We start from the raw sequence: 19042 nt of genomic DNA, 5'->3' as shown, positions 1-19042 counted from the left end.
TATCAACTTGTTGAATATCCCATCCAAAAGTAGCAGCCAAAGTGAACATAACTCTGATAGTACAGGGCTTAACAACAGGACTATAAGTCTCAAAAAAATCCAAACCAGGGGTTTGTTGAAAGCCTTTAGCAACCAAGCGTGCTTTATAGCGATCAACAGAGCCATCAGAGTTATACTTCACACAAAAAATCCATTTATTACTGACAACATTCATATCTTTAGAGAAAGGAACCAGCTGCCAAGTGTTATTGCGGAGAAGAGCTCCATATTCTTCACACATAGCTTGATTCCAACGAGGAATACTTAAGGCTTCAGCAACATTCTTCGGTTCAAGAGATAGGCGAAGAGAGTCTGTAACAGTATTGAAGACACGAGGCTTGAAAATACCAGCTTTAGACTGAGTGGTCATATATATTGTGAGTGTTGATAAGAGCAAGTGGTCTAGGCAACTCTACAGGAATGTTAGCAATCGGTGTAAAAACAGCATCTGTAGAATAAGGGTTAGCAACAATAGCAGTAGTAGAAAGATGCTGAGAATTGAGAGCAGACTCTGTTGACAAAGAATGAGACACCAAAGAACCTGTTTCAGTGACAGTAGAAGGAGTGTAGAATGGAACTTGAAAACAAGAAAGATCAACAGTAGACTGAGATGAAGACAGAGACACATTAGCATTAACAGATTTAAACAAAGAATTGTAAAGAAATTCAGATTCATTAAAAGTGACAGACCAAGCTATGTAAATGCGACCACTAGGATGAAGGCAACGATAACCTTTGTGTAAGGGACTATAGCCAAGAAAAACACACTTAGATGACCTAAAAGAAACTTTGTGGTTTTGGTAAGGATGAAGTAATGGAAAACATGAACAACCAAAAACTTTGAGAAAAGTATAATCAGGAAGTTGATTGTAAAGAACCTGACATGGTGACACACCATTTAGAATAGGAGTTGGCAACATATTGATAAGATAGCTAGCAGAAACAAAAGAGTCCCACCAAAAAAAGAGAGGTAATTGAGCTTGAGCTAGTGAAGTAAGTCCCATATCAACGACATGTCGATGTTTTCGTTCAGCCCGACCTTGTTGTTGGTGAGTATGGGGACAAGGATGTCTAAACACAATGCCTAAGTATTTAAAAACAGGGGCTAAAGTTCGATATTCCCCACCCCAGTCAGCTTGCACTTGGCGAATTTTAGTCTGAAACATACGCTCAACAAAGTTGTTAAACTGTTTGAAGATAAGAGGAACATCTAACTTAGCACACATAGGAAAAATCCACACATATTTGGTAAAATCATCAATGAAACTTACACAATATTTGTAACCCTCAGAAGAAGTGTAAAAAGAGGAACCCCAAACATTTGTATGAATTAGCTCAAATGCATAACTTGTTTTGGGAGTAGAACTTTTAAAGATGAAGCTATGTAGTTTGCCAACTTGACAAGCATCACAAAAATGATCTTTATTACATTTCAAAGTAGGATGTACAGTTTTTAAAACTTGAGATAAATTTGACTTGGATGGATGACCAAGTCGTTGGTGCCAAAGTGACACTTCTTTGACTTTATTTACATCACTCATATTATTAACAGTATAAGACAAAACAGATGGTGTACAACCAGATGAGACACGAGCAGAAGAATCTTTAGTAGACACAAGTGAAGACCTGGAACAGGGAGACTTGGACAAATCAAGATGATAGAGGCTATCTTTAAGAGTATCCTCCAGAAGTACTTGCCTCGTCCTCTTGCCCTTAACAAAACAAGACAAAGAATCAAACTCAAGGAGAACATTGTTATCAGTATAAACTTAGAAATACTCATAAGATTTTTGGAGATGTTAAGAGCATGAAGAATATCTTTGAGCAAAAGAGGTGAAGAACAATTGGAAGAAAAAGTGGTAGAAGAACCAATATGAAGAATAGGAGAAAAAGAGTCATTACCAACAACTACTTTAGATTTGCCTTTGTAGTCAGTCTTAGAGTCAAGATTGGAAGCCTCAGTAGCAATGTGATGTGTAGCACCAGTGTCAAGGTACCAATGACCAGCACCATCAGGATGATGTGTATTAGCAGTAGTAAAAGCTTGAGGTTGAGAAGCTTGCACACCAGAGGAGGTGGAGTCATTGCCTTGAATGCGAATATCAAAACGATGAAAGCATTTGAGAGCCGAGTGACCTAGTTTACCACAAACTTGACAAATAATTTTGTTGAATCGACCACCACTGCGACCAAAGACGCCTCTGCCACCATGAGGTGTACCTCAGTATCCTCGACCATTACCACGACCATTGCCGCGTCCTCCAAGTGATAAAGTGGCTATGTTTGCGTGGACAGTATCAAGTGTATGAGTAGCAAGTTGTTCAAGGCGATGTTCGTGAATGTGAAGCAGGTATTGAACATCCTGAAGAGTAAGACTATCAGAGCGAGAGGTAATATTAACGATGATGGATTCATATTCAGATCCAAGACCAGCAAGAATGTACATAATCAACTCATCATCAGAAATCTTGTGACCAGCAGCAGCAAGAGAATCAGCATAGCTCTTCATTTTGTGAATGAAATCATCCATAGGAGTGGATCCTTTCTTGGTGAGTTGAAGAAGTCCACGAAGTTGTAGTTGTCTTGCTTTGGACTTAGTGGCAAACAAATTTGTAAACACAGACCAGATCTCATGGGAAGAATGACAGTCAGTAATGCAGCCAATCATCGGTTCGGTAAGAGAATTCATCATCCAACTCATTAGAAATTGGTCAGCCAAGAAGCATGAAGAGGATTGGGAGTACCATTCACCATTGGAGGTGGAGGAGGAACGGTACCAAGAAGAATGCCATCAAGCACATGAGCTCTAACAGCAGGAAGCACCGAGGATCGCCAGTAAGAGTAATTAATGCGATCAAGACGAATTTTCAGAGGAAGCAAATGACTCAGATTGAACAGAAGAACATTGTTCGGAGGAGCAGCGTGTAGCGAAGGAGCATTAGTCGCTGGAGTAGTGGCATCGAAAGCATTGTTTTTTGTGGAGGAGGATCCATCGGACGCTATGGCATCTGATACCAAGTTGAAGTGAACAAAATGAAGTAAATAGAGAAAAATGAAAGAACAACTTTCACAGAGGAAAAGACAAAACTAAGAGCTCAACCTCTGAAACGTTGAAGCTCATATATTATATATATTGTAGAATAGTACTGTAACGACCCAAATTTACTAATAAGGCTTAAGGGTCTTGATTTGCGTGCATAACTGGATTATATGTGATTTAACGATTAAATGCATGATATATGATTATTTGAATATCTGTGATGCATGACTATGTGTACTAGTATGCATGTAGGCCCTGATTAGGTTAGAAGGGCATAATCGTAATTTTGGCTCATTAAGGGCATAACTGTATATATATGTGATAAATTGGCGAGACCACATTATTATGCGGATATATATTTGTAATCTGTGACTCGACACGATCCCAGTGAGCAATTTAGCAAAAAGTCACGGCGGAGATTTATACCCGGCTCGGGGTGAGCCTGGGGGTATTTCTAGAATTTAGAGAATATATTGGGGTCAATTTTGACATTGAGAAATATAATTTGTGATAAATTAGGTGTCGGGAGGTAAGCGGTAAATATTAGAGACACTCGAGGAATTAGCGGGAATTGGGTGAAATGACCAAAATGCCCCTAGGTGGATTAAAAGGCTTAGAAATAAAGGGAGGGCAAATTGGTCATTTGGTTTATAAAGGATAAATGTTATCAGGCTTTATACTTAGTGGATTGTGTAGAAAGGGATGGAATTCTGAAGGAAAGAACAGAATGAAAAGAAGAAAAGGAAAGAAGGAAAGGGAATTGGAAGTCTACCTTTCTCTCTCTCGGTTCAAGCTTTTCTTCACCATTTCTTGAGGTCTTTTGGGGCAGAAGCTTAGGGAGAGTCAGAGTAGAAGCTTGAGGTTAAGGTCTTTGATCTGGCTAGAAGAATTAGATAGGATTTAGCAATAGCAATCCATTCACTTGAGGTAAGACTTTGAGGTTATATTCAGTTTTTTTGTATTAGTTTTGAGCTGGTTTTTCTAAGTAAAGTTCTGTGGGAATCCTAGGGAGTTGAGGCTGAGGATTTGAGGAGGAGAAGGTCAAGCTAGTGAGGAGGATAACCTAGGCTAAGTTCATCCAGCAAAGGTAAGGAAATCAAATTCAAGTTATGGGGTTTCAGCTGTTGTTGTTATTGAGTTTTGAGCTTTAAAATTTGGCCATGGTGAATCTTGTGATTGGGGTGCATGTGTTTGAATTTCTTGTGGTTAGGATGTTTGGGATGAGTGGATGATGTTGATAAGCTTGTTTTTGTGTTTGGTTGAAGTTTGGAAGAGTTTTGGTAAGGTTTGGCTCGGGGAAAATCGAAGGAGAAAAATGCTGGGTGTGTTGTGCTGTGACTAGCGCTACAGCGCTAGTCACTGGGCGCTGTAGCGCTAGGCCATGTTGGCTGGGACGTTTTTAGGTTCTGTTTGTAGCGCTGCAGCGCCCTCCTTAGAGCGCTGTAGCGCTACCCTATTTCTAGAAAGGGGTTTTTGGGTTATTTTCAAGGGTTTTTGCCCGGGGATTCGGGGTTTGATTCCACCACCCCGTTTGGTGGAATTAGGGCTTCCTGAGGGCTCGGGATTGGTCCCGAGGCTAGGTTTGGTGATGATTCTGATTTATGATTGTGACTAGGTGTGCACTAGGGCTCAAGAGGGATCGTGCTTGAGGATTAACTCGAACAAAGCTAGCAAATCTAAAGGTAAGAAAACTGCACCCGGTTATGTGTTTGTGATGGGACTAAGTGCTCTCCCGATATCTGTATAATGTCATAGATGGTATTACGCCATGGGACATGTGATAAATAGCCTAAGGGTGTCATAAGTTATACTTGCGCACAGGGCGCGGCTCGGCCACTGGTAGCCGAGGACAGCTTAATATTCATTGAGCTCGGTTTAAGCGGGCCGGAGTCAGTGGGATAAACAGAGGGTGCGGTCTAAGGGCGTTAACCCTCGTTATCATGTGTGGATTGATTATTGATATGGAATGATATACTTGATATGCTGAATACTTGATTAACATATTTATGCAGTATGAGATATATGAATGTCTGTTGATTGATTGTGCTTTGTTATTGTGTTTTCTTGCTAGGCCTTGGCTCACGGGTGCTACGTGGTGCAGGTAAAGGCAAAGGCAAGTTGGACCAATCCTGAGATGGAGAGCTGTGGGGTTGAATGTACATAGTCAGTTGTTCGGCCGCCACGACCGATGGGTGGAATGGGACGAAAAATGCTTAACCGTCTATTTTGCCTTAGAGTGGCTAATCATTGTATTTAAATCTTAGATCTTTTGTAATCAGTCTTTAACTTATTACTTTTGGGATCCCATGTAAATAGAAAATGATTACTTGTAAGAAATGCAGCTTTTGTGGCCAAAATCTTTTAACCCTAGTTCAACTATAGTTTTGGTAACACGTTTTGATTAAATGACTTGATTAGCAAGTCTTGCACCTTTATAAACACACAGTGTAACGGTTTTGGCTATCAAGGGCGTTACAAGTACAAGAGAAGCTAATGGTTACAACTGTTTACAGCTGTCAAAACTGATATACAACTGTTATAACAAAATACATGGCTAATTGGTTGTAACAGAATGAGCTGGTCTAACCACTGAGGGAACTTCTCTAATAAAATGCAAGGGTATTTTAGGAATAATCAATTTTTTATTGCCCAAAATTAGTTCTAGGGGTTATTTTTACCATTTTTATAAACAAATAGTCTAAAAATTGATTAAGCAAAATACGAGTCTAAACTAATAATGGGAAAAAACATAGGGTTTAAAAGAATATAAACCCTATCAAAAATTAAATTATAAACTAAGTTACAAATAAATTACTAAAATAATAAGTTACCATAATATAACTAAAACAATAAATCACATTTTAAAAACTAACAATAACAATAAGTTAGAAAAATTTAACTAATTTTAATACATGTTTTAGTTTATAACTAATAGGCTACTAAAATAGTTTACAAAGTAACTACAAGAATTTTCCAGATTGTCACTAGTGAAAATTGGTGTTTGTATTGTATGGATCAACTGGAAAGACCCGATTTTTTCCTTTTTACCATTGGAAGAGTTTGAAATATCTAACACAATTTTTTAAAATCTAAAATTGTGGCATATTTTAGTAGTATTTATGTAAAAATCTCAAACAAAATAAATATCTATTTTCAACTTTGAAGAAGGGAGTAGTAGATAGGATAATGGGCCGTGGAATGGGCCCACACTTTAAAGGGAATAGATTGGACTAGAATTATGGGCCCCGTGGCTGAAACGCGTTGTCAAGACTTAACGCTGACAGCTACCAAAGTCTATATAAGATGTTTGTAGAAGCAGGTAAGTGAGTCTACCAAAGTCTTTCGATACCAATTACCTCCATGATCAGCAAGCTTTAAGCTCTCTCTCTCTCTCTCTACTCCATTCATTCTCATCAACTTCAACACACCAAACCATCAGAACTGTACAAGGTACCAACCATTTTCTTTTGCAGCTTTGTTCTTGTTTTAATTGGAAGAACATCTCTTGATCTAGTATCTCTTCTTTGTTGTTTTACACAAATTTGCAATAAACATCGTTATTTTGACTTGGAGAGAGGTTTTCATTATCTGGGTCATTTCTCTTTTTTGTTGTTTTAGGATTTATATTATTTTTTTGGATTGGATAGAGATTTTCATTATCTGGGTCTCTTCTCTTTCATTTTTTTTTTCCTAGGATTATATGAGTGTTTTTTCCTAGCACCTCTGTTTGGATCATGCTAATTTTTCATAATTCAGATCCTTGTGTTGTGTGCAGTGTGTGTTTTCTTCAGTGAATTATTTGTTTATGCTAGTGGGTTTTGGGACATAATTCTTGATTATATTGTAAGTAGTGTATCATCAAAACTTTCTCAACTGGGCAAACTGTTTTGCATTTCCAAGGAGAGAGATTCAAGGGACTTTTATGTACTTCATATTTGTGATTCATATGCTGGGTCGTTTTGTTAATAATGAAAATCCCAAAATTCCTTTGTTTTTTTTATTCTTTCTCAAAGATGTTTTCTTTAAGGAGTGATTTTTCCCTCTTTTTCTCAAAAGTTTTTCCTTTTTATACTTGGAGTGTGGGTTACATTGAAAACCTTGAATGGAGTGTGTTCTATATCTGTACTTTGACACACTATTTAATTGGTACAATGGAATCTATTACCCCACTTCTCAAGTTTTCATTTTCTGGATTCTGACCGAGTCATTGTATTGTAATGCTTTCATATCTCAGAAGCTAGCTATTATTAAATAGACATCAAGACGAGTTCATGTGTTTAAAGTCTAATATTCCCTGTTTATATTTTTTGTGATTGAAAGTAGAGGGTTAAACGATATATAACTGTCCCTTTGGTTGATCAACTTTCACATTTACAAATTTACAAGCATTGTTGAATGTTTTAGTTTGGGGGATTATGTTTGCTCTGCTACATAATTATGCTGTAAAGGAAAAAACAGGAAACATATATAGGCATTTTTCTAGTAAGAACATTAGCTACCTTATTTTTAGTTGCTACTAAGTGTAAGAAATGTATTGCACTAGTATTTGAGACTAGTAATTCTCAATCTGTGTTTTGTTTATTTGGTGTCCTTTTAAATTTCTAGATCGTGCATCGTTTGATCATGCTTTTGCTTTTTGACACTATTTAGTTAGAGTCTAACCATCAGCACTTGCCAAGTTTTCATACCGAGTCCGTATCGTTGTAATGCTCTGCAAGTTCAGCAACTTCCTATATTAAAATAGCCATTTAAATGTACTTTCTAACCAACTATCACCACAATCTCATCAATTGCATTTACATAAAATAAAAAATTTGTCCCTCAACTTGATGTGTTCGACATTCTCTGTTTTTGTTTTACTAATATCAATAATCCCATTGCGCTCACACGAAGATTAAACCATAAAACTGTCACTTTCGTTTATCAATTTCCATATTTTCATGTTACAGGTATAATTTTATTCTGGTTGTTTTGTATTGTTGCATTATTCTGTCTTCTACATACTAAAACTAGAAGTCCTATATTTTTCATTTTCACATTTGTAAAGGAAAATTACTAAACCAAAAGAGAATTGTTGATGGGATTTCAAAATTTCTAAAGCATATTTATATAGTTTTGCAATTGACAAACTTGTTATACCGATAAAAGCTTACTTTTAGCTATTTGGTTTACTTATTATGCTTTCACATTGTTTTTATAGTTTGCATCTCTGGAGCTAGTCTAGAAATGGCAGAAAGATCTGAATTTATCGGAGAGAAAGCAGAGAAAGAGGAAAAAGTATATGTCAATATCAAGACCAAGGATATAGATATAGAATCAGATGAGAAGAGTGAGATTGAAGCTGAATTGAAGACTAAGTCAGTGGAGAAAGTCAAGCCAAAATATAAGAAAGAAAAAGAGGATAAACATGAAAATGATGATGAGGAGAAGCCAAAGAAGAAAGAACAAGATGAAAAGGAGAAGCCAAAGAAGAAAGAGAAAGAGGAAAAGGGAAAAGAGAAAGTGAAGAAAAAAAAGAAAGATGACAAAGAGACCACTGAAGATCTGAAAGAAAAAAAAGACGACAAAGGGAAGGAGAAAGATGAGAAGGAAAAGAAAAAAGATGATACGAATGCTGAAGACGATGAAGAAGAAGAGACAAAGAAAAAGAAGAAAGACAAGAAAGGGAAGAAGGAAAATGATGAAAAATCAGTAGAAAACAAAGATGAAGAGGAAAATAAACAATTGAAGAAAAAAGAAGAAAAGGATGATGAGAAAGAAGACAAGAAGAAGGTGAAGAATAAAGACACAAAAAAGAAGGACAAGGATGGAGAGGGTAAGGGAAAAGAAAGTACTGGTGAGAAAGAAAAGAAGAAGAAAGATAAGAAAGAAGAGGAGGGGCATGGGGAAGTAGTGAATGAGGAGAGAAAAGAAGATGGTGAAGAAAAGAAAAAAGACGGTAAGAAAAAGGACAGCAAGCACGTAACGAATGAGGCAAAGGGAACACATGATGAAAGCAAAGAGAAAGTGGATAAGAAGAGTAAAGATAAAAAAGAAAAGAAGAAAAGTGATGGAGTGAAAGAGGAGAAAAATGATGAGCATGATCAAAAAGAAGGGAAGACGGGAAAGAAGAAAGATGAGGAGAAGAAGAAAAAGAAAGAAGAAAATGAACAAGATGTTGTAGTTACCTCTAGGGATGTTGATATAGAAGTAAGTGCCAAAGCGTCGGAGACTAAAGATGGTGATAAAAATGAGAAAACACACAAAGAAGATAAGGACAAGGAAGCTGGGAAAGAAGGAAAGAAGAAGAAGAAAGAAAAGAAAGGAAAGGAAGATGAGAAAGAAGAAAAGAACAAGAAAGAAAAGAAAGGAAAGGAAGGAAAGGAAGAGAAGAAAAAACAGAAAGATGAAGTGGAGGGGAAGCCTGTAAGTGATGTTAAGTCTCGGGATGTTGAAATAAATGAAGATGTGGAACAATCTAAGGACGAGTCGAGTAAAAGTAAGAAGGACGGCAAAGAAAAGAAAGAAAAGGAGAACGGCGATAAGAAAAGAAAACTTGATGGGAAGGGCAAAGCAAAGGATGCTGGCAAGCTAAACAGTAAGTTAGAGAAGATTAATGAGAAAATAGAAGCTCTCCTTGAACAGAAGGCTGGCATACTGACACAGATGAAGGAAGCTGAACCTGCAAATCCTGATCTTGTTGAGAAATCCTGAAATGTAGAAGTGGATACAACTGGTATGGTTCCTTTTCATGGTTGATGTTTTTAAATATAACTTTTTATGCTTTGTAACTTATGTTATTTCATACAACTCTTTACTTTATATGAATAAGGTATCTCACTTGTTGTAATGAATAAAACTCTTCTCAACTATCATGCTTCTAATGTTTGAATGTTTTGGATTGTTTCTTTGTACCCAATGGGAGATCCACACATTTACATTTTAATATTTATGGAATATAAAGGAAAATTGGGCTAAATACCATAATATATATATATATATTTTCTTGAGTTAATCAGGTCTAAATTAGTATTCACATAAAAAAAATGCTGAAACGTCCCCTCTTTATTTATTATTATTATTTTTTTTAAAAAAAGAATCAAAACTTTGTATTGATCTTAAGAAAGACATACAAAGTGTTAGGTTCATGTTTGCAAGTTAGAATTGGAAACATGAATCTCACAGTAAGGCAGTACACACTTCAAATACAGATAGGTAGGAAAAGACAAAAATCAACTAAAGATCACAGAAAAACTTTCTAATCCCTAACTAGATCTGAGAAAGGAATTTAGCCAAAACTTCTACTTTCCATATTAAAACAAGTCTATCACCCTTTATATCACCAAGAAAGACTGAACTCCTTGAACAACTTAGACCATAACATTGAAATGAAATGCCACTCAAACAGATGATCTTTTCATTTTTCTTTTGGTTTACATAAAACACAACAACCCAGGGACAGAACCTGGAAAGGGTGCCTTCTTTGTATCTTTTCAGGCAAAGAAGGAACTGTGCTTTTCCATAAAGGTTTGGCTCATACAATCTCACTCTCAGGGGAGGGCCTCCCAAACTCAAATTGTCAAAGGCTGATTTTCCCTTGTTAGCATTGTGATAGCACATTTGAATATAAATTGCCATTACAGTGAATGACTTCTGAGATATCAAAGCAAAAGACTTCTACTTGTAATATATTTACAATTATCTGCAAATAGACATATGGATTTAGTTCAAGCTGTGTAATATATTTGGTGTTTTGGTACATTGTACTATAAAATTTGGGGTTTTTAATTAAGTTGAGTGGAAAAAGGAAAAAAAAATGACTTCTTTTCATCTCACCAATAGATCCATTTCTCTCAAATTAAAAGCAAGTGATCTATATATTTGAGCTCATAATCTTTTCCAAATAAAATTTTGAAACAACCATTTTGATAAGTCATAAATGATTAAACAGACCAAGACAAGAAGTGATTTATAAATTTGACATATTTTCCCTATTAATCAGAAATTGTTCCCTACATGAACAAAATTATTTCTCAGGCACCAACTTTATTACATTCTCAACAATCACCAATAAGGTGTCAATTGACTCTTCTTCCATTGAACTATGATAAATATGGTGTGCTAACTCTCAAGAATGAATAACTCTCTCTCTCTCTTAATAGGTCTTAGTTGGCTTTGTAGTGAGGCCAAATCCAAGTGGGAAGAGTGGATCATAATGATAATCTCCGATGTTCATGGGGAGTTGATCAACAGTCTTGAACCATGTCCGGGAAAGCTTTCCGGTGAAACCATAATCGCCGAATAAGACATCAGCAACACCTTGGCCTTCAGTTCCAGGGAGCCAAGCAGCAACAAGAGCATCTATGGATGAAACATAGGGTTGAATAACAACAGGGCGCCCAGAGATAACAACAACAACACATTTTATAGCCCCACACACGTTTGTTATGATGCTTGGACCAGGTTGAGGAATTGTCAAGTTCAAACTGTCACCAAATGTCTCTGCATATGGAGTTTCTCCCACCACAACAATGGCATAATTGAATCCATTTGATTTGACAAAGCCGGTGTCTGGCTTTTCCTTGTACACAACTTTAGTTGTTGGATCAACTGTCTTTTTTATGGCAGTGAGGATAGTGGTACCTGTTTTAAGTACAAAGGTTTTTGTTAAGCGTTAATTGTTTTTGATGAATAATAGCATACTAATTAATCTTCCCTATGTTCAAAATTTATGTTCCAATGTACCTTCTGTGACATTGTTGCCAGTAACACCTTGCCATTCAATAGTCCAACCACCACATTGGTAACCCAAATTGTCTGCATGAGTGCCTGCAATCAAAATCTTCGCCGACTTCTTTGGAAGCGGTAACAATGGCTTTTCTGCAGATTCACCATTCTTTAACAACACTAGAGATTTTCTCACAGCCTCCCTAGCCAACTCCCTATGCGCCTGCAGCATTGTAAAGGTGTTAGTTTAGAGTAACAAAATCTCCAGATTTCATCAACATTTGGTGTCTAGTTTTTGTTTAACTAACCTGACTACCAAGCTCGTGAACAAGGCTTTGATCAGCTAATGGATACTCGAACAAACCCATTTGAAACTTAACTCTCAAAATTCTCTTTACTGCATCATCAATTCTGCTCATTGGGATAAACTTATTTTTCACCTGGTATGTTAAACCGTCGATGAATTCGGTGTAGTTGTATGGAACCATGATCTGTAAGACATGTCCAAACAAGTGTAAGAACTAAAGCTAAGAAAGATTTCAAATCCAAACGTAAGGAAGTAGAGCTACCATGTCAATGCCAGCAGTAATTCCTGCATTAATTGAGTAAGTGTAGTTAGCATGCTCTGGTGTGGTAATCCTGTCAATACCTTGCCAATCTGAGATGACAAAACCCTGAGACAAGACACCATTGTAAACCAAACATTTAGAGTTCCTAGTCTTTTTAAGGCCAACAAACACGGTTGAATAGTGTTCTTACCCTGAACCGAAGAGTGTTCTTGAGGAAACCGGTGATGAGTTCTTGATTGGCGTGCATCTTTTTCCCGTTCCAGCTCGAGTACGAAATCATAACAGTTGAAACACCCTTGATGATAGAGTTGTAGTAACCTGCCATGTGAATGCTAAGCAATCCATGTCTGTTTATCATAGTGTTATTCTCATTGATGCCTTTAGTTGTTCCACCATCACCCACATAATGCTTTGCACAAGCTGCAACATTTTTTCTGTGAAACAGAGATTAGTGAGCATTCGCTTAACATTTTTAGAGAAGTATGTAAAGGTAAATCACTTTTTGTTATTAGTAATAAGAAAAAAAAATGCTAATTGTTTTTTATTTTTTATTTAAGGTGACCATTAATTTTGAAATAAAAAAAAATTAAATATCACTAGTAGACCTTTTTTATCACATTTTCTATCCAAGGATATATTCTGAATTCACCATTCTGTCTTACAAGAGTTTTAATCCATTAATTTAATGGACATTGAACAACCGTGTGTGTTTTGTATATAAACTATTCCAATCCCACACCAAAACAATATATATATATATATACAAAACAAAGATAAAGGAAGGAGGATAAAATAATGCCTACTCTATTGTCTCTTGCAAATAACCTTTATTGTAATAGGCAAAAGGAAAAGAAAATGCATGAGAACTAGTTTAAGGACCGTATACACAGTATGAAAAAAAAAAAAAAAAGAACTTTAAAAGCTTTAGACCAAATTTTAAAAGATTGGGGTCTTTGTCCCTTCTAGATTAAAAGACCCCATTTGCATACGTTGTCTCTATACCAACCATGAGCTCTATCTATTATTTTCACAAGGACCACATCAAAGCAATAATGTCCTAAACTTTGAAAAATCTTCACTCATATCTAATCATAAATGTAGAAGAAACAAATAACTAGACCAACCAAACTGCAGTCAACCATTACAGCTTGCAGTATTTTTTTTACTAAAGTATTTTATAAGGTCCAAAACCGACACTAGAAAATATACATATTATATAATCTATGACATATTTTAGAGTTTGGATCAAACAATGACTGATGAACATACTTAAATTCCAAAAGGCTAAACTTTTAGACCACCTTTCTATGAATTTAAACAATGGCTGTACACAAAGTTCAAGTTCTGTTTTAGCTTAAATTTAAGAGATCATAGTTGGAATGTGTTAAAATACAAAGGTTTTTGAATGTTCTTACTGTCCAGCAACATAAGGAACACCCTTCTTTCCGTTTGCGGGCACATCGCCTTGTAAACCAGGTATAATCTCAGTCATTGCCCTGACAATCATGGGATCTTCACTGTAACTTTCGAAACAACGACCCCATCTTGGATCCCTACAAACCTGTACAAACATAATAAGTTAGTAGGCTAAAACTTAATCTTACTATCAGCAAAAAAACTTTTATATAATTCAACTCGGTTACCGCTATGCAAGGTGCAAAAACATATTGGATGCCTGTAGCTCTAACTTCAAGAGCTGTTGCTGCTCCAATCCTCTTAACAAGTTCAGGGTCTCTGATTTAACAAAGTTTCAACATAAATAACAGATTACGAATGAAGCAAAACTCTTGAAACATTATGACATATGAGTATTTCAAGTTGTGAGATTATCAAAATGTTTGGTTAGAACATGTATGCTTTACCTGGTAGCACCCAAACCAACATTGTGGGGGAATATTGTGGCTTTGTAGACATTGTTGTGGCCATGAACAGCATCAATTCCATAAATCATTGGAATCCCAAGACGGGTCGATAGAGATCCCTTTTGAAAATCATTCACCATGTCAATCCAAGTCTCTGGTGAAGCCTTCTTAGCAGGAACACTTCCTCCTCCACTTAATACACTACCTGCAAGAAATAGAGTACAGTTTGCTTTAAAAAATTCTGTTGACCATAGTTTTAGTTTAGTAATGGTGAAAAGAGAACAAAGATAGTGTTGTTTTACCAATAAAGTACTTCTTCATGACCTCATTGGAAGCAACAGTGCGGTCGATTTGTGTCATTTGCCCAATCTTTTCCTCCACAGTCATCCGACTCAGTAAGTCATTTATTCGAACATTTATCGGCTGTTTTGGGTCTTTATACTTGTAACTATCTGATGCCTCTGCTATGGCTGTCCAAAGAATCAAGAGAAGAAATCCCACCACAAAGTTGGGAATCCTTGCCATTTTCTGACTAAAAACACAAAAAACAGACTTAGACAAGTGATACTAAGAAACCAGTTCAAAGCAAGTGCTGAAGCAAAAACATTATCTTTGTGAATTTATAGGAGAAAGAAAAGTGAACAATGATTCACAACTTTTGGAAGCAATACCATTGAAATTGTGATATACTCACTTTTTTGGAATCTGGGTTTATCAGAAAGTTACAAATTGAAGAAAAGCATAAAAAGCCATATCTCAAACTGTCTCAAGAAAAGAATAACTACTGTTCTAGCAGAATACAAAAATTAACAAAATAGTGTAAGTTTCTAATGGCAAGTTCTAGAAAGAAAAATACTCAAATCCCATCAAGGAAAGGGAAGAAAAAACAAAATCCCATGTCAAGAAACACAGAATTAGACAAAAAGGAATAATAAAGATGAAAACTTTGGACTCCATACATGCGATATGATATGATATATGTTTTGGCTTGAAGTAAATAACTGAATTAACTGTTGGGTTCATTTGATCCAAAATGAAAGAAAAAAAAAAACATTACTTCATTTCCAATGATTGCATTAACCAAGTTGCACATAGAAAAAAAGGCATCAGTACTAGGAACTACAGAGCACAAAAAAAAAATTAAATAAAGAACTAGCATACCTACTACTAAAAATGACTTCTTTTCTTCAAAAAAATGTGAAGTTGCAACTTGTGAGAAAGTTTATGGGTGGAAGCAGAATTTATAGAAGTTCTTCTTTGAAAATTGAAATGTGATCCTCTACGCTGTTCTTTAGTTTATTTATTATTAATTGAGGTGAAAGAAGGTTGGTGTAATGGATCTAAAATGGACTTGTAGTTTGGATATTTTGGATATAGTGGCCTAGCTGTCGCATCAAATTAAATCGTGCTTGCATTATATTAGACTGAACAAAAATAGATTATACCCTCAAGAAAAAAAAAACAAAAATAGATTAATATTTATATATGAGACGAATAGAGCGGAGATTCTAAATAATTATATTGTATACAATCGTATAAAAATTTAAATTGTAATCTTTTTATATACCGAAAATATTTAATCATTAATAAGAATATGTGTAACTCCACTAATCACTAATTAGATTTTAGATGGAGCTTAATAATTCTTGTCATGTTATCAAAAGTCAATTTCCTAGTGGGCATTCGATCCACACCAATCCAAAAAAGAGTGAGTCAAGCCACATGAGATCTGAGATCCGCATTATGCGAAAAGACACTTGAGATCCAAAAAAATAAGCTAGCTGAAAAAAAAAACAGGTCACTTGTAATCAGGTGATTCAAGATTGATGAGCGAAAAATCACCACTATCTATCTTAAGGGGATATTAGACTATTGTGTCTCACATGGAATAAGTGTAAGAATATTGAACCATTAATAAGAACATGTGTAACTCTACTAATCACCAATTGATTTTTAGATAGAGCCTCATAATTCTTATTATTTTTAAGTCTATTTTATACTCGCATAAAAAAATTATTTTGAAATATTTTTTGACACCGTAAATTTATCGGAATTTCTTACAAAAAAAAAATAGATAGATGTCTAATATAACTATATAATACACCATTATATAAAAAAAAAAAAAAAAAAACTGAGTTATAAAATGAAAACGTCCTTATCAGTGGGACAAAAGGCTTGCCCTGTTGTAAAATTTCTATAAATATATATATATATATAATATTTATATTAGTTTGAATTCGGTCAAATGAAGAGGCTACCGTCCTCCCCATGTTTTTATTTTTATTTTTTTATTATTATGATGTCTTTTCACTAAAATGATCTTATTTAACTAATAGGATAAGGATATTATCTTACTGGTTTTTATTGGAAGGGGCCAAAAAAAAAAACACTTCCAGAGGTAAAAGAGTTGAGTTTAATCTTTTTAAAAAAGGGAAGATTAATGAAATGGAGAATTAATTTTTGGATTAACTTAGTTTAAGGTTTTAATTGAATTATAAAAAATAATAATACTTAACTTTTATATATTTTTAAACATTTTGTTGTCTTGTAAATTGTTTTACAGATAAGATATTTTAAAAACCAAAAGAAAATTATTTATTTATTTAAAAAAAACGTGATGTCTTAATTTTAATAATTTTTTAAGAAATTGATAAGATAAGTTGAAATGGTATTAAAAGTTCTCCCATTATGGATATGATCTTTTGACCCTAGTGGGAATTAAGTTAATTTTTCAAATTATATTCCTTTTATTATAAATACTTATATAACTTATTTTTAAAGTTATTTTGCACCCTAATTTAGTTTTAATAATTTTTTTGTAAAATAGTCTCTCATAATTTAGACAGCTAGTCGAATATTTAGACCGGTAATAAAAAAAATCAAAAAATCAGTCGAAAAATTTAGACAATTTATTAAATTTTAAATAAAATTTATTTTACAAAAAATTATTAAAAGTATGCCAGAATATAAAATCACTTACAAAAAAAATCATTTTCACATATTGAGATATAATACAATTCAAAATTGAGAGAGATTGAATGTTGAATGACAGGAAAAAAATAAAAGTTGAAATATAAAATCACGAGGAATAAAATAAGATATGTAATATGTTGACCTTTATATCTCAATAATGATTTCATTCACATTGATTTCATTAAAAACCTCATCTTGTCGACTATAATAATATATTTTTTTTAAATTAATAAATTGGGACACAGATTACAACAGCCGCCGAGACAATTTCTATTCTCTTAATTTATGAACTCTTTACATAAATAATGTATTGTACTAAAGACATCTCAAAATGGATCCAACTGTACCATTATCTTAAGTATTAATATTAAATAATATATAAATATATTTATTGAAAAAAAAATTTAAAAATTTGTGGCATAATATATTAATGGGCTGTAAAGTATCAAACGACACGACTTATAAACGTATTTTGGGAAGATACATTTTGTTAAATATTTCTAATTAGCAACAAAGATACATCTATAAATACTAGTCAATTGAGGCACGTAGCTTGTTAATTATATATATATATATATGTAAATAAATAAAAAGTTGAACGTGTATTTGAGAAATTATTTTCAATAATTTTGAAATATAATCTATATATATATATTATGTAGCATTCTAAAATCTCTTCAAAACATTAATTTTATTTTCTCATTTAATTTAATTTTTATTCATTTTATTTTTTTATTAATTAATTTTAAAAAAAATATAATTATATGTAACTAATTAGTATAAATTTAGTTACCCATTATTTTAAATAAAAAACCAGATATTTATAAAATATTATTATTTAAATTTATAAAATTATATATAAAAATCTCATGTTATTATTTTAATTAATAATATCATATAAAAATATCTATCTTGGGTAATTATATACATATTTGTTATATATTAGAATTTGAGTCATCACGTAGTTATTTCTATCATATTTCTCATCTTAATAATAATATAATAAAATGTACCATACATTTTTTAACATATAGTTTTTCATTAAAAATTACTAAAAAATAATATTAATTTAAATTCAAAACTAAAATATATTAACAATTAAAAATATCAATATATATATTGATTAAAAATTTATTTAGCTTAAATATCTTAATTGCTTAATCATTAAAAAACACTAAAAAAAAATTCAATTAAAAAAATGTACAATACACAGTTTCTCATGTAGTTATTCCTTATTTACCATCTTAATGATAATAATAATCTAATGAAATGTACCTCATATGTTTTAACATGTAGTTTTTTAACATTTTGAATAAATATATGATCTAAAGGTTAATTTTTAAAAATAAAAAATAAAAACGAGTAATCGACCAAAATATAGTGTTCAAATAATCGATCTATATATTCTTATTTTAAAATTTTGACAAAACACGAGGTCCACAAGTTAATTTTTAAAAATAAAGAATCAAAATGAGTAATCGACCAAAATACAATATAGTGTTCAAACAATCGATCTATTTATTCCTATTTTAACATTTTGACAAAACTTGATGTTCACAAGTTAATTTTTAAAAATAAAGGTTCTAATGAGTAATCAACTAAAATACAAGGTTCAAAATAATGTGAACCCTTACAGAAAACAAAATTTATATAAATATATAATTTAATTTTTATAAGAAGTTTGGACCTTTTAAATAAATACATGGTCCAAAGGTTCAGTTTTAAAAATAAATGGTCAAAACAGGTAATCGACAAAAAAAACAATGCTCAAATAATCAATTCCAATTTTTAACATTTTGACAAAACACAGGATCTAAGAGTTAATTTTTAAAAATAAAAGCTTCAAACAGGTA

General features: G+C 33.4%; 2 protein-coding genes across 5 annotated transcripts; one reads left to right on the top strand and one right to left on the bottom strand.

Annotated features, from left to right (window-relative positions):
• Positions 1–6371: 6371 nt before the first annotated feature.
• On the top strand, positions 6372–11772 carry LOC133789128 (uncharacterized). 2 transcript variants are annotated; one of them, XM_062226863.1, is made up of 3 exons: positions 6372–6529; positions 8280–9794; positions 11221–11772. In XM_062226863.1, the coding sequence occupies exon 2, from the start codon at positions 8306–8308 to the stop codon at positions 9770–9772; it is 1467 nt and encodes a 488-aa protein (XP_062082847.1). In that variant the 5' UTR covers positions 6372–6529; positions 8280–8305; the 3' UTR covers positions 9773–9794; positions 11221–11772. The 2 variants fall into 2 exon arrangements, with proteins under 2 accessions (XP_062082847.1, XP_062082846.1); XM_062226862.1 differs by lacking the exon at positions 11221–11772 and having other exon boundaries at positions 8280–9972.
• Positions 11024–15510, bottom strand: LOC133789127 (uncharacterized). 3 transcript variants are annotated; one of them, XM_062226860.1, is made up of 10 exons: positions 15378–15510; positions 14519–14748; positions 14217–14421; positions 13998–14088; positions 13770–13915; positions 12545–12788; positions 12355–12459; positions 12094–12276; positions 11804–12008; positions 11024–11701 (listed from the first exon to the last, which is right to left on the bottom strand). In XM_062226860.1, the coding sequence occupies exons 2-10, from the start codon at positions 14739–14741 to the stop codon at positions 11214–11216; spliced, it is 1890 nt and encodes a 629-aa protein (XP_062082844.1). In that variant the 5' UTR covers positions 14742–14748; positions 15378–15510; the 3' UTR covers positions 11024–11213. The 3 variants fall into 3 exon arrangements, with proteins under 3 accessions (XP_062082844.1, XP_062082843.1, XP_062082845.1); XM_062226859.1 differs by having other exon boundaries at positions 15382–15475; XM_062226861.1 differs by lacking the exon at positions 15378–15510 and adding an exon at positions 14911–15092.
• Positions 15511–19042: the final 3532 nt, after the last annotated feature.

This window comes from Humulus lupulus, chromosome 7, assembly GCF_963169125.1.
Source record: "Humulus lupulus chromosome 7, drHumLupu1.1, whole genome shotgun sequence".
In the NCBI taxonomy this organism is placed as follows: Eukaryota; Viridiplantae; Streptophyta; class Magnoliopsida; order Rosales; family Cannabaceae; genus Humulus; species Humulus lupulus.
Note: the sequence above shows the minus strand (reverse complement) of the source record. Positions and strands in the feature narration are given on the sequence as shown.

Bases quoted from the DNA above. Each gene is read 5' to 3' on its own strand.
- LOC133789127 (XM_062226860.1), bottom strand. From the start codon at position 14,741: ATGGCAAGGATTCCCAACTTTGTGGTGGGATTTCTTCTCTTGATTCTT. The intron at 12,277-12,354 runs GTAGCTCTACTT...CATGTCTTACAG, and splicing joins TTACTGCTGGCATTGACATG to ATCATGGTTCCATACAACTA. The intron at 11,702-11,803 runs GTACATTGGAAC...TACTTAAAACAG, and splicing joins TGGCAACAATGTCACAGAAG to GTACCACTATCCTCACTGCC.
- LOC133789128 (XM_062226863.1), top strand. From the start codon at position 8,306: ATGGCAGAAAGATCTGAATTTATCGGAGAGAAAGCAGAGAAAGAGGAA.